Source organism: Labeo rohita, chromosome 3 (genome assembly GCF_022985175.1).
Source record: "Labeo rohita strain BAU-BD-2019 chromosome 3, IGBB_LRoh.1.0, whole genome shotgun sequence".
Lineage (NCBI taxonomy): Eukaryota > Metazoa > Chordata > Actinopteri > Cypriniformes > Cyprinidae > Labeo > Labeo rohita.
The window spans coordinates 11043572-11060644 of NC_066871.1; the positions used below are offsets into that span (position 1 = coordinate 11043572).

The 17073-nt window shown below is 35.1% G+C and overlaps 1 protein-coding gene across 1 annotated transcript in view; it reads left to right on the plus strand.

Annotated features, from left to right (window-relative positions):
* sdk1a (sidekick cell adhesion molecule 1a) overlaps positions 1–17073 on the plus strand; it is a 397596-nt gene that overhangs the window by 141048 nt on the left and 239475 nt on the right. The window contains 1 exon segment of the mRNA XM_051103029.1: positions 12152–12178. Within this exon segment, the coding sequence (XP_050958986.1) occupies positions 12152–12178 (27 nt within the window).

Below are 17073 nucleotides of genomic sequence, written 5' to 3' on the forward strand. Positions count from 1 at the left end.
GAAATACCGAAATACCTGTGCCGAATCGATATGCGTGGGCACGATTGGGATTATTCACTGTACACATTAAATATTCAAAACGTGAAAACCGAGCGACCGAGTTAATTGTCTTCGGGGAGACTCGACGCACCTGTCAGACGTGCCGGTAAAGGTTCGGGTAATGCTGTCCTGCAGGGGAAGACAGCGAAACGCTCCCCGTGTTCTTGAATGATTTAGAGGCTGACCTTACTGCTGTTCCTCAGCGCCTAGACAGGTGCAGCACTTCTTCCCCGGCATGAGGACAATCTGTGCACTGCTGTTTGCCACAGATTTACTGTCCTGCCTGGACAAAGACTGGTGTCCGGTGTAGTTTATGGTTTGCAGCAATGCTCTATACCGGATTAACTCGAGATCCCTCTGTTCCTCGTAACACAGGTACCGTCAGCATCACTGGCCTGGAGCTGGTAATGAGTCGCTCTTCTTTTATAAGGCCACTGTTAGGAACTGGCCTGCTATTAACTTTATAGCAAGAATCACCATGGCACTTGTTAAAGGTCCCGTCACAGAAATGTGCATTTTTCACATCCATATGTTCCTTTGTGCAGGGCTCTATGCTTTGTTTTCTCTTTGTTTTCACAAGTGCTTCTAACTTTAAAAATTTAGGAGCACAGTCAAAATTTAAGGAGCACCTTCTAATCAATAATCAAAAAATGTGATCAAAAAATTAGCCTTCCATTTGCGAGGTGATATTTGTCTCCTTAAAGTGATTTGCAGGGGAATTTTGTTTTTGCCTTTGTAATGGCATTATTAAAATTGTCATCTTTTATGTCAGATTAAAAAACCAAAAAGTTATATTTAAGCTCTTTCTAATTAAAACAACAGAAGAAGAACAAGTAGAATAAGAAAAAGTTACCAGTCAAATGAAATCAGTATGAACGAAATTAATTTGTACTAAAGAGGTGGCACAGAAGAACACAAAAGTGGCTTGTAGGTGTATTTTCTTATGTTTAATTAGGCTCAGAGCTGGCATGAGTGCAATCTCATGTTGGGATTAATGTTTTATATATAAAATTTTGAAATATACAGAAATATTAAGCGATATAACGACTGAAAAGATACTTTAAAAATGAAACTAAAACTGCTAGTAGGCGGCTGCAAGTCACTGATTTAAATACTGAATTATTCATTTGATTCGTTTGAACGGCTGATTCATTTAGGAATAAAGCAAGTGACTGTCTTTATGAATGGGAAATTGAATCATTTACTCACTAGATTTAATTAAAACTCATAAACTCATTCATAAACGAAACAATACTGTGCTTGAATGGAGATGTGCAGCGGCTCAGTTGTGACTTGTTTCAGACTATTTTTGATGATGAAATAGACCAAAATTAGACAATAGTGTTATAGTCGGACTTAATATTAACATTGTTTAACTGTTGTGTTAAATTAATATCTCATTTACAAACTCTTATAATATAAAACTTGCCTATACATTCGAATCACTGCTGATTTTCACACAATCACTTGAAGAGTATTATGTTAGGACTTTAACATGCTGATTTGAAAACTGATTTTTGAATGTTAGCATTGCATATCCAACTTCATATGTATGGGTTTTCATATTCAAAAGATTTGCTTGGTAGCACACGCAGCGTGGAGTTGCACTTGAGAGGTGAAGAGCTCTGATATGAATCCCGTGAAACTATGGTTTGACAAAAGAGTTCTAACCTGCATATAAGGAAGATAAAATAGCATGGTTTTATCAGTAAATATGTTTTTATATCACTTTTGCATTTGTTAACCCTCTCGGGTAGGTTTAAGGTTTGGTTTGGTGTAGGGGATATTTCCAGCAAGATAATCTTCTAGTGACATAATCTTCTAGTGACAATTCTGAACTGCCACAATACATACCTAAAGCATTGCAATAAAAACACAGTGATGCGTGTCTGTATCAGTGTAATAAAAACATGCCAGGGTCACATGCAGAACCTGTTTTTACCAAGTGCGACATGTTCCTGGATCAACATCTTTGTTGACCCTGGAACAACATTGTGATTAACCAATCAGATTTGAAAAAACTGTTCATACTTTTTGTGAAGTTTAGGCTTACAATCAGTGTTTGGTGCATGTACATCAGTGTCATTCATCTATTATTTCCTCTGATTTTAGGGATTACTCATGGGTAAGGTTAGGTTTAGGTGTAGGGATTTGGTCAAAATTAAATTTTTGGATTTAAATGTTCCAGGGTCAACAACATATGTTGACCCAGGAACACATCTAACTCAGCAAAATCAGGACGTGCAGGGTCACATATTGAACTTGTTTTAGAAGCCGTACATTTCACACTGAAGCTCCCACGAAACATGCAGTGTGGTACGTTGCAGAAACATATTTAGAGGCATGTATTTCCAGTGAGCCAGGTTGTGTCCTATACTTTTTGTTCATCCACTGAAAGTCCATGCAACCGACTTTTATGCACTGAATGTTCAAAAAGAAATTCACAAAAGTAATCTATCTGAATCAAACATAGATGCAAAGATAGTTATGTGGAACAACATTTTGGACCAATTAGACTTTGATGCAACATGTCAACTGTGGAAAGTGAGCTATTGTCAGGATATCTTGACTTTAGAGGTGGGAAGCTTTGAATATGAATTCAGTTTATTAGCAACAGCGTGGCACAAAAATCAGAAAGAAAAGTAGAAAGATAAGCAAAAAAAAGTGAAAAGCTCTATTGGTTTTGTTCTATTGTAATAAAATGCTTGAAGGGGTTATGAACTGCCTTCTTTTATTATTTTGTACTGTTCTCTGAGGGCCACTTATAATGTTATCAAGATTTTTAGATAAAAAAAAAAGTCACAATTTAGAAGTAATAGGCTATTTTCTGTCCTGTTTTGGCCAACTCATCGAAACGCTCTGTTTGAATAGGTGTGGCGGATTGTAGACTTGGAAGTAAATGCCCACTGCTGTGATTAGCTAACACTTGTGTATGTTTGACAGCCTGCTGTGATTTAGGTTAAAAACCCATAAAGTACATATCAAACGATCTGTAATAACAGACAAAGTAATAGTGACCATGTAATAAAAACAGTTACTCACACTTGTGTAATGTGACATTACTGTCGGATCCAATATACACTGTAAAAAACAAATTGTTGAGTCAACTTAAAATAATTTGTTACCCGGCTGCCAAGTTCAGTAAACTTGGGAAAAAAAAAATAAATAAATAAATAAAGTTTATTCAACTTGAAATGTGAAGTTATACTAAGTGACAACTTAGATATTTGAGTTGATTCAACTTAAAATTTTAAGGCAGCTGGGTTACTTACCCAGCTTTTTAGTTTAACAAACACAAATATCTAAGTTGTCACTTAATGCAACTTAACATTTCAAGTTGACTAAACTTATTTGAGTTGACTGAACTTAAAATTTTAAGGCAGCAGGGTAACAAATTATTAGTTTCAATCTTTCTGAAAATCCTGCTTTGAATTGTACCTTGTTTGTAAGTGAATCTGTGGTAAAATGAAGTGAACAAAGGACCAAGTTCATACTGATGTGGTCTGAACTTCCTCCACTCTTTCCTAGTGTTGGTACTTTTGTCAGATTGGCTTCAATATGAGCTGTTTTTAGATTAATGTGAAAGTTTTGAGTTCTGAAACTTACAGGATGTTTTTATAGTACAATGACCTCTTACACATCAAAAGATCAAGGGAATTTTGATTTCTCAGTTCATGACGCCTTTAAATTCTGTGTTTGTCAAATCAGTTTTCTTTGATGAGATTGATCATGAGCATAATTTCCTTTTGAATGTCTGATTATATATGCAAATAAATTTGTCAACTGTTTCATTAAGCAGAATTATTCATTCATTTTGAATTCCAATCCAGAATCATTTGAAAAAGAATCCCAACACATCAGCGAATAAATTTTCCCCCCAAGCCTATCTGACATTTGCTTTTGCTAATTAGAGCAAAAACTTAGATTAACTTCCAAGGGATGCTTTGATTCTTTGTGTTTCTGTAGCTCAGCTGGTGTTAGCAACACCAAGGTCACAGGTTCAATTCCCAGTGATTGCACAAACGAAGCGAAATGTATTGCTCAGATGCACTGTAAGTTACTTTGGACGAAAGTATCTGTCAAATGTACAAAAATATAAATCCCAAATGCATCACGTTGTGCCTGCTTAACACATGGTGTAAAATGCTAATTATTTCTCCAGAAATTTGCATAGCCTTTGATATATATTTTGGTGAGAAGTGAGAAGCCTCTTGGTAGTGTCCCTCCTCAAAACCACACATCTACAATTCCTTCAGCCCATAAAATGATTCCCACCTCACGCCCAATAATATATTCACTGCTGATACTGATGTTGCATATGCATGCTTATATTCATAAATGCAATCTATCCCATATGCATACCTCCATATATAGCATGCAAAAAGCAGTACATTAAATGAGTAGCATATACTGCATCCACTGAGATTTTGCAGTGTGCAGACAGTGGACAATCTTATTTTTCTTTTCTTTTCTTTTTTTCATTTAATTTAATTTATTACATTTTATTTACATTTCATTTGATTATTTAATTTCATTTCATTTTGCATTTTATTTTAAAATAAATAAAATCATAACACTTATTTGTTAATATTATTTAACGGACCTGAGCTAACATGAACTAACACAGAACAGTTGTGTTTTGTACATAATCTTAAACAAAGATTAATAAGTACTGTAGCAAATGCATTAGGCAATGCATTTAACATTAGGCAATGCATTTAACATTAGGCAATGTTAAATAATGGGAAAATAAAATAAAATAAAATAAAATAAAATAAAATAAAAGTTGTTCTTCATATTAAAATTATATTTTAGAAATGTAACTTATTTTTGCATTTCTTGTTGAATGTTGTATGTCACAGAAATCTGTGTCAAATGACTATGGATGGTATTTATTAACATGTGATTATTTAATTTAACTTAATTTTCTGTTTTATTTTAAAATAAATAAAATCGTAACAATTTTTTTTTTAATATTATTTAATAGACATGAGCTAACATGAACTAACACAGAACAGCTGTGTTTTTTGACAATCTTAAACAAAGATGAATAAATACTGTAGGAAATGCATTACTTAATGTTAAATAATGTTAATAAAAAAAAAAAATAATAATAAAATAAAATAAAAAAATGTTACAAAGTTGTTCTTCATATTAAAATTATATTTAATTATTTTTGCATTTCTTGTATGTATTTTATTTGATTTAATTTAACTTAATTTTCCATTTTATTTTTAAATAAATAAAATCGTAGCACTTTTTTGTTAATGTTATTTAACAGACATCAGCTAACATGAACTTTTTTTTTTTTTTTTTTTTTTTTTTACATAATCTTAAACAAAGATTTAATAAATACTGTAGCAAATGCATTACCTAATGTTAAATGTTTAAAATAAAATAAAATTAAATTAAATTAAATAAAAAAACATTTTAAATGTTTTTAAGTTGTTCATATTAAAATTATATTTTAGAAATGTAAATTATTTTTGCATTTCTTGTTGAATGTTGTATGTCACAGAAATCCGTGTCAAATGACTATGGATGGATTTTATTTGATTATTTAATTTAACTTAATTTTCCAACTTATTTTAAAATAAATAAAATCGTAACACTTTTTTGTTAATATATTTTTTTTTATTATTTATATTTATTTAATAGACATGAGCTAACATGAACTAACACAGAACAGTTGTGTTTTTTGACATAATCTTAAACAAAGATGAATAAATACTGTAGGAAATGCATTACCTAATGTTAAATAATGTTAATAAAAAAAAAATATAATAAAATCAAATCAAATCAAATCAAATAAAACAATAAATGTAACAAAGTTGTTCTTCATATTAAAATTATACTTTAGAAAAGTAAATTATTTTTGCATTTCTTGTTGAATGTTGTATGTCACAGAAATCTGTGTCAAATGACTATGGATGGATGTCCAAGAATGTGGTGTTTATACTAAAGTGATATACCGTATTATAATGAATACTTCATTAATGGTCATACTCTGAAATCACACAATATTGGACACAAAAAGAGAGTCTCTGTTCGACCTCAAATCTGTATCAGTATTTTTTAGGGGCAAATTAGCTGGCAATATAAATCCTTTCATGTGGGTTCTGTCACTCTTGTGTGGTTTTTCATGACTTTGAAATAATTGCTTTGTGGGCTGTGAGCTAGTAAGAAAACCGGCGATGAGTGACAGTGCTGGGCATGAGGTCAGAAAAACACCTACCTCTGCTGCATCGCAGACTAGGAAAGACAGACAACCTTTTCCTTCACACCACTCGAAAGACTAGTTTGAACTCGAGGGTCAGCTTGAATGCAATTTTTTGATGGGTCAGATCTAAATAATGAATTAAAGCAGGTGAATTTATCAACTCTGTCAAATAACTATGCAGCGAGATGCAATCAGCGGCACCCTTTAAAAGAGGAAAAAACGCTTGAAGCGCTGCCTCGTGGGAAATCACAACCACAGTACTCATTCAAGTCGGAAAGACTGATGGAAGATCGGATTGAGGTCCATTAATGATTCACAATAATAGTTATTTTCTAAATATCTGTCTCTCAAGATGTTTTGCTTTGTTCATGGTCATTTTTTGTTTCCGTGTGACTCATCAGACAAGATGACACGTGAAAAGGGTTACCATTAGTTACGCAGACACGCACACACTGTACTTCCGCAGTGATTATAAGTTGGCTTTAATGGATGCTGTGTTTCTCTCTCTTTGTTCTGTGGGCTTTTAATTTGCTTAACACCCTCTAGAGAGACAGAAACAATCTGTATGTATTCTTTTTTCAAATCTAAGGAGTTTGCATGCTAGAAAGTCAAGTCCCATTCAGCTGTCTGAAGAACTCAGCTCTTGAAACGAGTCGTCACGATAACAATCACAACACTCTTCGACACTAATCTGAAGTTTTTTGTTCTAAACATTTGGTGTTCACAGGTGGCAAAACATTTTGTGAAGTGTTTAGTGTCTGTTTTGTTGAGATGCGCTGGGTCGCTCTACTAGAATACTTTTTGTGTGCAAAGAAAACAAAAATAAGTTTATTCAACAATTTCTTCTCTTCAGTGTTACATTACAATTAAACCACTGATGTCACATGGACTGTTTTAACAAAGTCCTTACTACCTTTCTAGGCCTTAAACGTGTGTTTCATTGCTGTCTATGCAGGGTCAGAAAGCTCTTTAGATTTCATCGAAAATATATACATTTGTGTTCCGAAGATGAACGAAGGTCTTACGGGTTTGGAACAACATGAGCTTGCAATCATACTTGAAATAAATGTGCTTCATTTAGTAAATATCACTGTTATTTTTAAAGTGTAAAAATAGTGTCTGATTAACTGATTTTGTCGCTTCGTGCTGTATTTCTCTTTCAGTCAGGACATGGAAAACTTGTTGCGTCGCATTTGATTAGGATGCAGTGTTGTGATATTAAGGTGAAATATGCCCGAAAGTGGAATAAATTTCAGGGTTCTGTCAAATTCAGTTAGCGTGTGGAGCATATAAATGCTGCTTCTGTTTTAAGAGGAAATTATATCAGAGCTGTGCTCATGCTACGTTCCATTCAAAGTCAAATGTAAAGGTATTTCTACTTTATCTCTGACTTCCAACCACAAATTGCTTGATGAAGGGGAAAAAATAGGTGACACCACTATTAGCTTCACAGTTGTCCGTGCTGTCAACAAAGTAGCGTCTTTGCAACCACATTGTGGAGGATAATGATGCTATGCAATTTCAGCATTTGCTAAACAGGTGCACGATTACCAGAATGTTTGATTTAGAGGGAGAGTGGGGTAAGTTGAGCAACTGTACACTTTTACTGTCATATGACCATGTATTTTGGAATCTGGCTCTTCAAAGTAAAATTTTAGCATAACAGATGTAATGGCTACATCCAAGCAAATTTATCCAGGTGTAAAAATATTTGTGATGCATATAGATGATTTAGCAGCGTATAAAACCATGCAAATCATTTAGCTAAATTTTAGCCTGAATTGGTAAGCTAACTAGTTTTTTCCAAAATGCCAGCTATGGGGCAAAGTGAGCCAAATGCTGTGGGGTAAGTTGAGCCAGCACTTTAACTTACCCCACCATAAGGCACTGAATTCAAGTTAAATCTCTAAAGGTGTAAACTGGTATTTTAATATGATAATACGCAACTAGTTTAGTTTATCATATACATATTATTTGTAGTTTGATAGGGACGGTGTACAAGTGCACAATATCCTTCTCTGAGAACCAGAAGATGCTTTTTATCACATTATAATCAAATATATCTTTCCACCTGTGGTCCCCAAATGGTCTGTTCAAAATTGCAGAAAAGCTACCATGCCAAAAATCTTTTGACTAAAGTGTTTATTAGTTTCAGTGATATTTATTTCTTCATTCTAATTCAGTTGTTTTCATGTAATTTTACTTAACAAACTCTCTGTTTAGTCAGTTTTTGGGATTATTTCAGAAATGCAAACAATTAAAGATTGAAAATTTAACTTAATTTGATTAATTCTGTTTTCATTTAGGTTAGCTTTAAGAAAAGAAATATGACTGTTTGTAAAATTAAATTTGATTACCAAGTTAGTTTTTTAAAAGAGGTAAATTATCTTTAAAACTTCACATGGGTTTGAATCAGATTCAGAATCAGATGGTCACGTTCATCTTACCCATTGACTCGGGTCATCTTACCTATTGACTCGGGTCAACTTACCCCTAACCGGGGGTAAATTGAGTCACAGGAACAGTTTTTTTTAAAAACTGTCATAATTTTAGAACCCTTTGTCATAAATACATTCAGATCATTTAAAATGATAGGAAACATCCTAATTACTTTAGATACTTTCATTGTACTTCTGCCTCATTTTCCCTTATCTTGACGACCACATTAGTAAAAAACAAAAAAAAGGCTCATCTTACCCCAGTCTCCCCAACAGGTGTATTTTATGTGCCTAAAGGTTAAAGGGATAGTTAAAAAAAAAAAGAAAGAAAGAAAGAAAATTCTCATTAATTACTCACTATCATGTTGTTCCAAACCCGTAAGACCTTCATTTATCTTCGAAACACAAATTAAGACATTTTTGATTAAATCCGAGAGCTTCTGACCCTGCATAGACAGCAACGTGACACACGTTCAAGACCCAGAAAGGTAGTAAGGACATTGTTAAAATTCCATGTGACATCAGTGGTTCAGTCTTATTTTAAGAAGCTACGAGAATAGCTTGTGTGCAAAGAAAACAAAAACAACGACTTTATTCAACAATTTGTTCTCCTCTGTGTCAGTTATCAACACGTGTTCATGAGAGCAGCACAACACTTATTAACAATGTCCTTACTACCTTTCCGGGCCTTGAATGTGTCAGTTGTGTTGCTGTCTAGGGTCAGAAAGCTCTCAGATTTCATCAAAATATCTTAATTTGTGTTCCGATGGTGTTTTTTTGACTTTATAATGGTCAGAATAGGCTAGTTCAGTTCTGTAAGCATCCATACTACATATATAACAATATCCAGAGGGATGTGTAGTGTGGTGCTCTTGTTTATTGATAGCTTTTGTTCTCTCCTTCATTGCTATAAGGCTCTTAGCACACTTTACATCGGGCTCTGGGTCTCTAGAGCATCCGTCGCTGTGAGGGCTCCCACACAGGCATCCAAACTCCCACACAAGTCACTTCAAACCCCACTGTGACCTGCCTGCAGTCCTGCCCTCTCTTTACCAACATACACTGAGAACACTTACTCACATACTGCCATCGTCCCTGTCACCACTCCGGGTTCCCTAGTGTCAGAGGTGCGAGTCCAGTTTCTTTCCTTTACCTTGTCTCTTTTTTCCCTTTTTTTTTACTTCTTTCCACAGCACAAACACAGTTTTTACTGTCAGTAGTCTGAAAGAGCCCAGTGAAATATCTCATCCCCCCAGAGAGAGTGGGAAAATCTCAGAGCTGCTACTTGCGGTGCCTAGGGTATGACGGCAGCTTAGCAGGATAGAGGCTTCTAATGCTTAAAATTCTGCACCGAATCTTCCCTGCGCAATCCGAACTCAGAGAAGACGACTTTACCTTGGGCACTTTATAGAGCATCCATTACCCATCTACTCAGCAGGATATTAACTGAAGCCAGACTGCGCAAGCATGCATCTCTAGGGTACAGCAGCCATGTCTTATTACTCTATTACAGGTCAAACCCGCCGCTCCAAGCGCGCCGTGTCCATCCCTGGACTTCCTGATCATATTTGATGCTCATCATGCATTTAATATATTCTTTCTTGCCGTAATAAGGCACCGTGGATGATGCTATTGTCGGAAGCATTATGGATGAGTTTATACTGGCAGCGTTTTGCTTCACCTTCAAGGTACAAATAGGAAGTTAATGACACTAAGCACCAAATGCACTAAAATTGGCTTTGGCGAATAAATAGAACTCCTCATTTGACCAGTTATTGAATAAGACGTCGCAATGTGATCCAGGGTTTGTATCATCTAATCCTCACTGATTTAAGTGACTTGAATGATTGATATCAAACTGCCTACCAAAAAACAAACAAAAAAAGTGTTATATTTAAAGGGACAGTTCACCCAAAAATGAAACTTCTGTCATTAATTACCTACCCTCATGTCGTTCCAAACCTGTAAGACCGTTCATCTTCAGAATGCAAATTAAGATATTTTTGATGAAATCTGAGAACTTTCTGACCTTGCATAGACAGCGATGCAACTGACACATTCAAGGCCCGAAAGGTAGTAAGGACATTGATTAAATAGTCCATCAGTGGTTCAAACTGGTTCAAGTGGTTTAAAACAAAAATAACAACTTTATTTAGCAATTTCTTCTCTTCTGTGTCAATCTTCGATGCATGGACTATTTTATCAATGAGCCATAAAACGTGTCAGTTGCATTCAGTGTTGGGCATGTTACTTAAAAAAGTAATTATAGTTACTAGTTACTAAGAAGAGTTAGTAACGGAGTAACATTATTATAAAAGTAACTAATTACCAGGGAAAGTAACAATCTTGTTACTTAAAAAAAAAAAAAAAAAGTTCAAATATCTCAAATAACTTGGATGTCCCCAATATTAAATATGTTGAATGAAATTTAAATGAAATTAATTTTTTGTTCACTTTGTTCACAAAAGATATATAAAGATATATAAAGCTTAATGGCATGTTTTTTTTTTTTTTTTAAATATCTGTAAGTCAAGCATATATATTATAATATGACATGATAATTTAGCATTTAACTTTAGCAATTAGAACTTTAGAATAATCATGTATTAATGCATATTTTTCATATTGACTGAACTTAGGACTGGTGGTGGTGTTTGTAATTAAGTGTTTCTATAAAAAAGTGTTTCTACTAAAATAGTATTATTGAGATAACAAAGCTACTACGAATTCTACTACTAATAACAATATAAAACGCACTAAGGATTGATGATATGCTGGGTTCATGAATATTAATCACGCTGTCTGCGTTTGCTCAAACTGATTTGCTGAAATCGAAACAGGGGCGATGATAGGTGAGCGCCAGCCAATGAGATTGCCGTTTGCACATTAGTTCCGCCTACTACCGGAGAAACCGGCAGTTCTCAAAAGCTGAAGAATTCCAATGGAGTTCCGTTATTTTGACAGGAAAATGCGGCAAAGAATATCGTTTACATGTAGCGCGTCAATTCTGAATTGTATAAGACTCTCTCGTTCTGTATCTTCCTTTGCGTGTGTGTGAGACAAAGCGACGGTTAGTCGTGTGCCTTCACACTAGAGTTTATGGTTCGTCAAATGCAGGTACGCTGCACATCCATTCAGATGATATAATAATAATAATAATAATAATAATAATAATAATAATAATAATAATAATAATAATAATAATAATAATAATAATAATAATAATAATAATATTATTATTATTACATTATACATTATAACGCCTCATTTTATTGTCAGTAACTGTAACAGGGAAACAGTAATTTGTTTGATTACTCGTTACTGAAAAAAATAACACCATTAATAATTATTAGTATTAGTAATTAACGTTATTCCCATCACTGTTTGCCTTGCTGTCTGTGTAGGGTCAGAAAGTTCTCGGATTACATTAAAAATATCTTAATTTGTCTTACAGGTCTTACAAGTTTGGAAGGGCATGAGGGTGAGTAATTAATGACAGAATTTCATTTTTGGCTGAACTATCCCTTTAACTTTTAACCCAAACAAGATGAATGTTTTCAAATCACTCGACACATTTTCACATTCACATGTGCAATTTGTTTGTGCATATGCAAAAGTGTCAGGGATTTTATTCTGCATATGTTGCATCATACGCACTATTGTTGAAAATGTTCACAGACTCTTGCACCATGGCTTTGATTAAAGATCTTTTGTAACTCCCTGGAACATATTATTAAAATTTGTTAGCAAGTTATCTTCTTCTGAATACATCCCACACTGTGATTCTGCAGTGTCTTTTATAACGCTTTGCAGATTGCAATATAGATACAAAGAAGCTTTATCTGATGTCTTCAGGATCTTGCTCGGATCATAACATACCGGAATGTACTAGAGGAGCTCAAATGGTGAAGGCTAATACAGAGCAAAGCTGTTGTAATCAGGCCTGGTTATGTTCAGTCAGCTGGTTCTAATTATTCTTTTAATTGGGTGTATTTTGCTAAGGTACATTTTCTCTTTTGTACTGTGCCAGGCATGCAGTTTACTTTAATTCAATTAAATCGTGAAAGAAGAAATTAGCTTTGTTTTCACCTCAAAACATCCAATGTCAAGCTTTCAGTAATAGAGAAAACAAGCAAAACATTTTTGCCATTATATAGTAAATACTGTTACTGTTCCATCAAACAGTTTATAGAGTTTCTGGCACTTAAAGTAGCAAATGTAAACCAAAGGTTTCAAGTTGATGTCGAGGTTGCAGAAGAGTGAACACTCTGGAGATAGCGAAATAATAATAGTAGGCAGCTAATCAAACCCTGTAGCGCTGAATGAAAGCAACCGCAGTGCGGTCCAGCACTTGCTGGCTGCAAATGACCAGTGATTACAGAAAACGTGTTGAGCTCAATGTTTTATGCCTTGTGGATCATCCAAACACTCCACGGCCATTGGTTACACTGCGTAATGGGCGCATTCATTACTCGGGAACGCCTCACAAGAGCCTCCATCACTTTTCAGGGCTGTCCTAGCCCATCTCATTCTTTAAAAGAATCATTAGAGGCCAGTAAAACTGAATTAAGCTCCTATCAATCACCGCGTATGAGGACGCCTCTGCACTCGGATGCTTCATTGAAGCCATTACATTCCCGATCCCACGGAGTGCCACTCCGCTTACAGACACTGAAGTTGAAGGTTATTTAGTTATGGATATTTGGCGTTGATCCAGAAGGCTTCTGTGAGCTCGAAACATGTGGGAGGCTCATAGCAGCATCTGATGAGAGGTTACCTGACTGGTATTCATGCTGCGTTTCTACAGCAACATAGTGCTGTTATGTGGCAACACAGTGGCCAGGTTTTAAAGGTGCACACTGATCAAGGTCCAAAATTAACTTTTTGCCACACTATAGTGAGTGAACAGAATATTATGTACCAGTCGTGGGTGTTTTGCAATATTGTTACAGCGTAACATATCAAAATTTCCTGATAATTTACTCACCCCCATGTCATCCAAGATGTTCATGTCTTTCTTTCTTCAGTCAAAAAGAAATTAAGGTTTTTGAGGAAAACATTCTAGGATTTTTCTCAGTATAGTGGACTTCAAGGTGGATCAACAGGTTGAAGGTCCAAATTGCAGTTTCAATGCAGCTTTAAAGGGCTCCACACGATCCCAGCTGAGAAATAATGGTCTTATCTAGTGAAACAATTTGTCATTTAAAAAAAATCAAAAATTAATTATATACTTTTACCTAGGGATGAAACAATAACCAGTTTGAAGATAAATCATGATAAAATTCCCCACGGTTAGTATTACCGTTTCATATTTTAATTATCATTAAAACCATATTCGATTACCGTGATTTGAACAACTCACGATAAATAAATACTATTCATCATCAAGCAAAGTTTAAAGAACTGTCTCAAGTGCACACAGCATGCAGAGTAGTTTTGTATGAGAAGCATGGCGGAAAGCTGGGAGGTTTTAAAAGGGTGCTGAGGTAATTATACAAATGAATATATGAATGAACGAATTAAATGAATGTACCTGTTCATCTTCGCTCCATGTCATACCTAATAGTGTTCTTAAAGGAGAAGTCCACTTCCAGAAGAAAAATTTACAGATAATGTACTCACCCCCTCGTCCTCCAAGATGTTCATGTCTTTCTTTCAAGAACAGCGTTTGACATTTAAAAAGTATATAAATTGTATTAATTTTATGAAAATAACCGATCATTTCGCTAGATAACTTCTTCCTAGGCTGGGATCGTTTGAAGCCGCATTTAAACTGCATTTTGGAAATTCCTTATGACTAAAGAAAGAAAGACATGAACATCTTGGATGACAAGGGTCACCGTACATTATCTGTAAATTTTTCTTCTGGAAGTGGACTTCTCCTTTAATCACAATGCTACTTTGTCCACGGAGATTACGGAAACAGCTGTAACTTTGCTGTTCCATAAACCCCACCTCGTGTCAGAGAGTGGATTTACAGATACTTACATTTACGTTCAGCTTGTGTGAAGTTTTTGTCTGGCTAAAACGGACCAAATTTGCATGGCCTGCTGTAAATTTTGAACAATTGATGAAAAACAAGCTTATGTGGATTCTACTCATTTAAACAATTTGTATAAGGTACTAGAATCATTTATGGAGCAGATAAAATACATATAATCATTTATTAATTTTGACCTAACCCTTTTCTTTGCGTAAAGGCTGAAATGTGAGGTTACCATTTTATTAAAGTTTCTCAAAGCTTTATTTGAACATTTTGCACATTTTATTAGATAAACTGTTGTCAGTCATGTTGTCATTTAAAATCCGGACATCATAGGTAATGCTATTGTTTTAGTGTTTATGCAAACAAAAGGTGACCGATTTCAAATATAAAACCTGGTGAAAATTTATGTGTCAGTATTTTTTGAACATTTCCAGAACATTTTAACATGCATGATAATCGTGATATTTTTGGTCACTACCGTTACATCCCTACTTTTACCGCAAATGCTTGTCTTGCACTAGCTGTACGATGCGCGTCTACAACTTCACGCATTATGTAATCATGCTGGAAAGTCCTGTCCAGTTAGTTCTTCGTCTGTGTACTCTGGTTCAAAAAGGTAGGGTAGGGCGAAAAACTCCATCTCATTTTCTCCTCTAACTTCAAAATCATCCAACATCTTATTTTAACCCTTTTTTCGTAAAGGACTTATTTTGCACGTTCGGCCTGGGTTGGTACTTCCATCTATATCATGTGTAACCTTTCCCACTTGACTACATAATGCAGGAAGTCGAGCTAGTGCATTTGTGGTTTAAAAGTATATACATATACATATTTTTATTTATTTATTTATTTTTTTTTAGAAAATTACCAACTTTTTTGTTAGACAAGACCCTTATTCCTCAGCTGCCTTTGAAGCTGCTATGCAACTGCATTTTGGGCCTTCAACCCATTTATTCCCATTGAAGCCCACTATAAGAAGAAAAATCCTGGAATATATTCCTCAAAAACCTTAATTTCTTTTCAGCTGAAGAAAGACATCAACATCTTGGATGACACGGAGGTGAGTAAATTATCAGGAAATGTTTATTCTGGAAGTGAACTAATCCTTTAATTTCTTATATTTATACATAAAAAAAATATATTTTCTTGTTTTTTTTTTTCTTTCATAAGAGTTCCTCCACACCGGGCAATTCAGTGGTTTATATTTATCCAGCAGATGGATTTGGCACTGTCATCATCTTTCTGTATGTAACACTCAGCTACAGCAGTAGAGAATGCAATGCAGAGTTAGCCTGAGAATTCCAAATACACCAACGTGAGCCCTAAAGCATGGGAAGCCAAGGACTCAACAAACAGAGCAAGGCAAACATGAGGGAATATATACAAGGCCTAATGACTTAATGAGAATAATTAATGACACACACCTGGAAACAATCAGTGAGGGAACGCTAAGCAAACACATGATGTGAACAAAGAAACCAACCTTGAAAATAAACATTACACAGAACAAAAGGTCACCAAAACAAGTTCCCATACCAATATTTCTGGATTTTAATAGTAATAGTCCAGGGAGGTGGACAGGCTTAAATTCCTTTGTAGTGATGTGACAGACCGATATTGAGTTGCATGTCGTGTTTAGTGGCACAATAGTTGCATAAAAGCATATTTACTCTGTCTCATGGGAAATATTTGTGCTTCAGATGTTTATTATACTGATTTAACTATCATAAAACATGTTATTTGTTCACTGCGGTTTCCGTGATATGCCGTTAAATCGTATACACATGTCTGTAAACATCCTGTGTGATAAATACCTCAAGATTTACCGGAACAGTTGCAGTACTTTTAAGTGCTGGGAATGGAAATGGCTGGTTTGGTATTCAGCGGATAACCTGATTCCATAAGCTGTAGGACAAACTAGTTGGTTTTGAAGAGTTGAGTGTGAGAAATCCGCAGCATCTTAGAGATTGCTGAGTCCAAGCTGACCTCAGTGTTGTGGAGGATTGAGAGTGTGTGAGTGGGCTTATGATTATGGGCCTTGAGATCCCGCTATGTGACGAGGGAAGGTTTGCTGCATTATTAATGTCTGAATGTTCAAACGCTGATGATTTTTGAGTTGTTTATGTGGATGATAGACACCGAGGGAGATGGGTGTTTTGATTATCACGCCGGCTTCACGCATTTGAGCAATTGTTGTTGTGAGTGATTACCCTCCATTTGAAGCCTCTTCTGCCGGTTCCTTTATGAGTTTGTTGATGTCTGCAGAGCGAGGCGGTTGTGGCGACGTGTGTTTAAATCCTACGTTCAGTGGCCAAGTGGAAATAATAATATTAACACTAAAGCGCATTAGCAATAGCTAGACTCGCTCCTGAAGTTCGTATTAGCTAAAT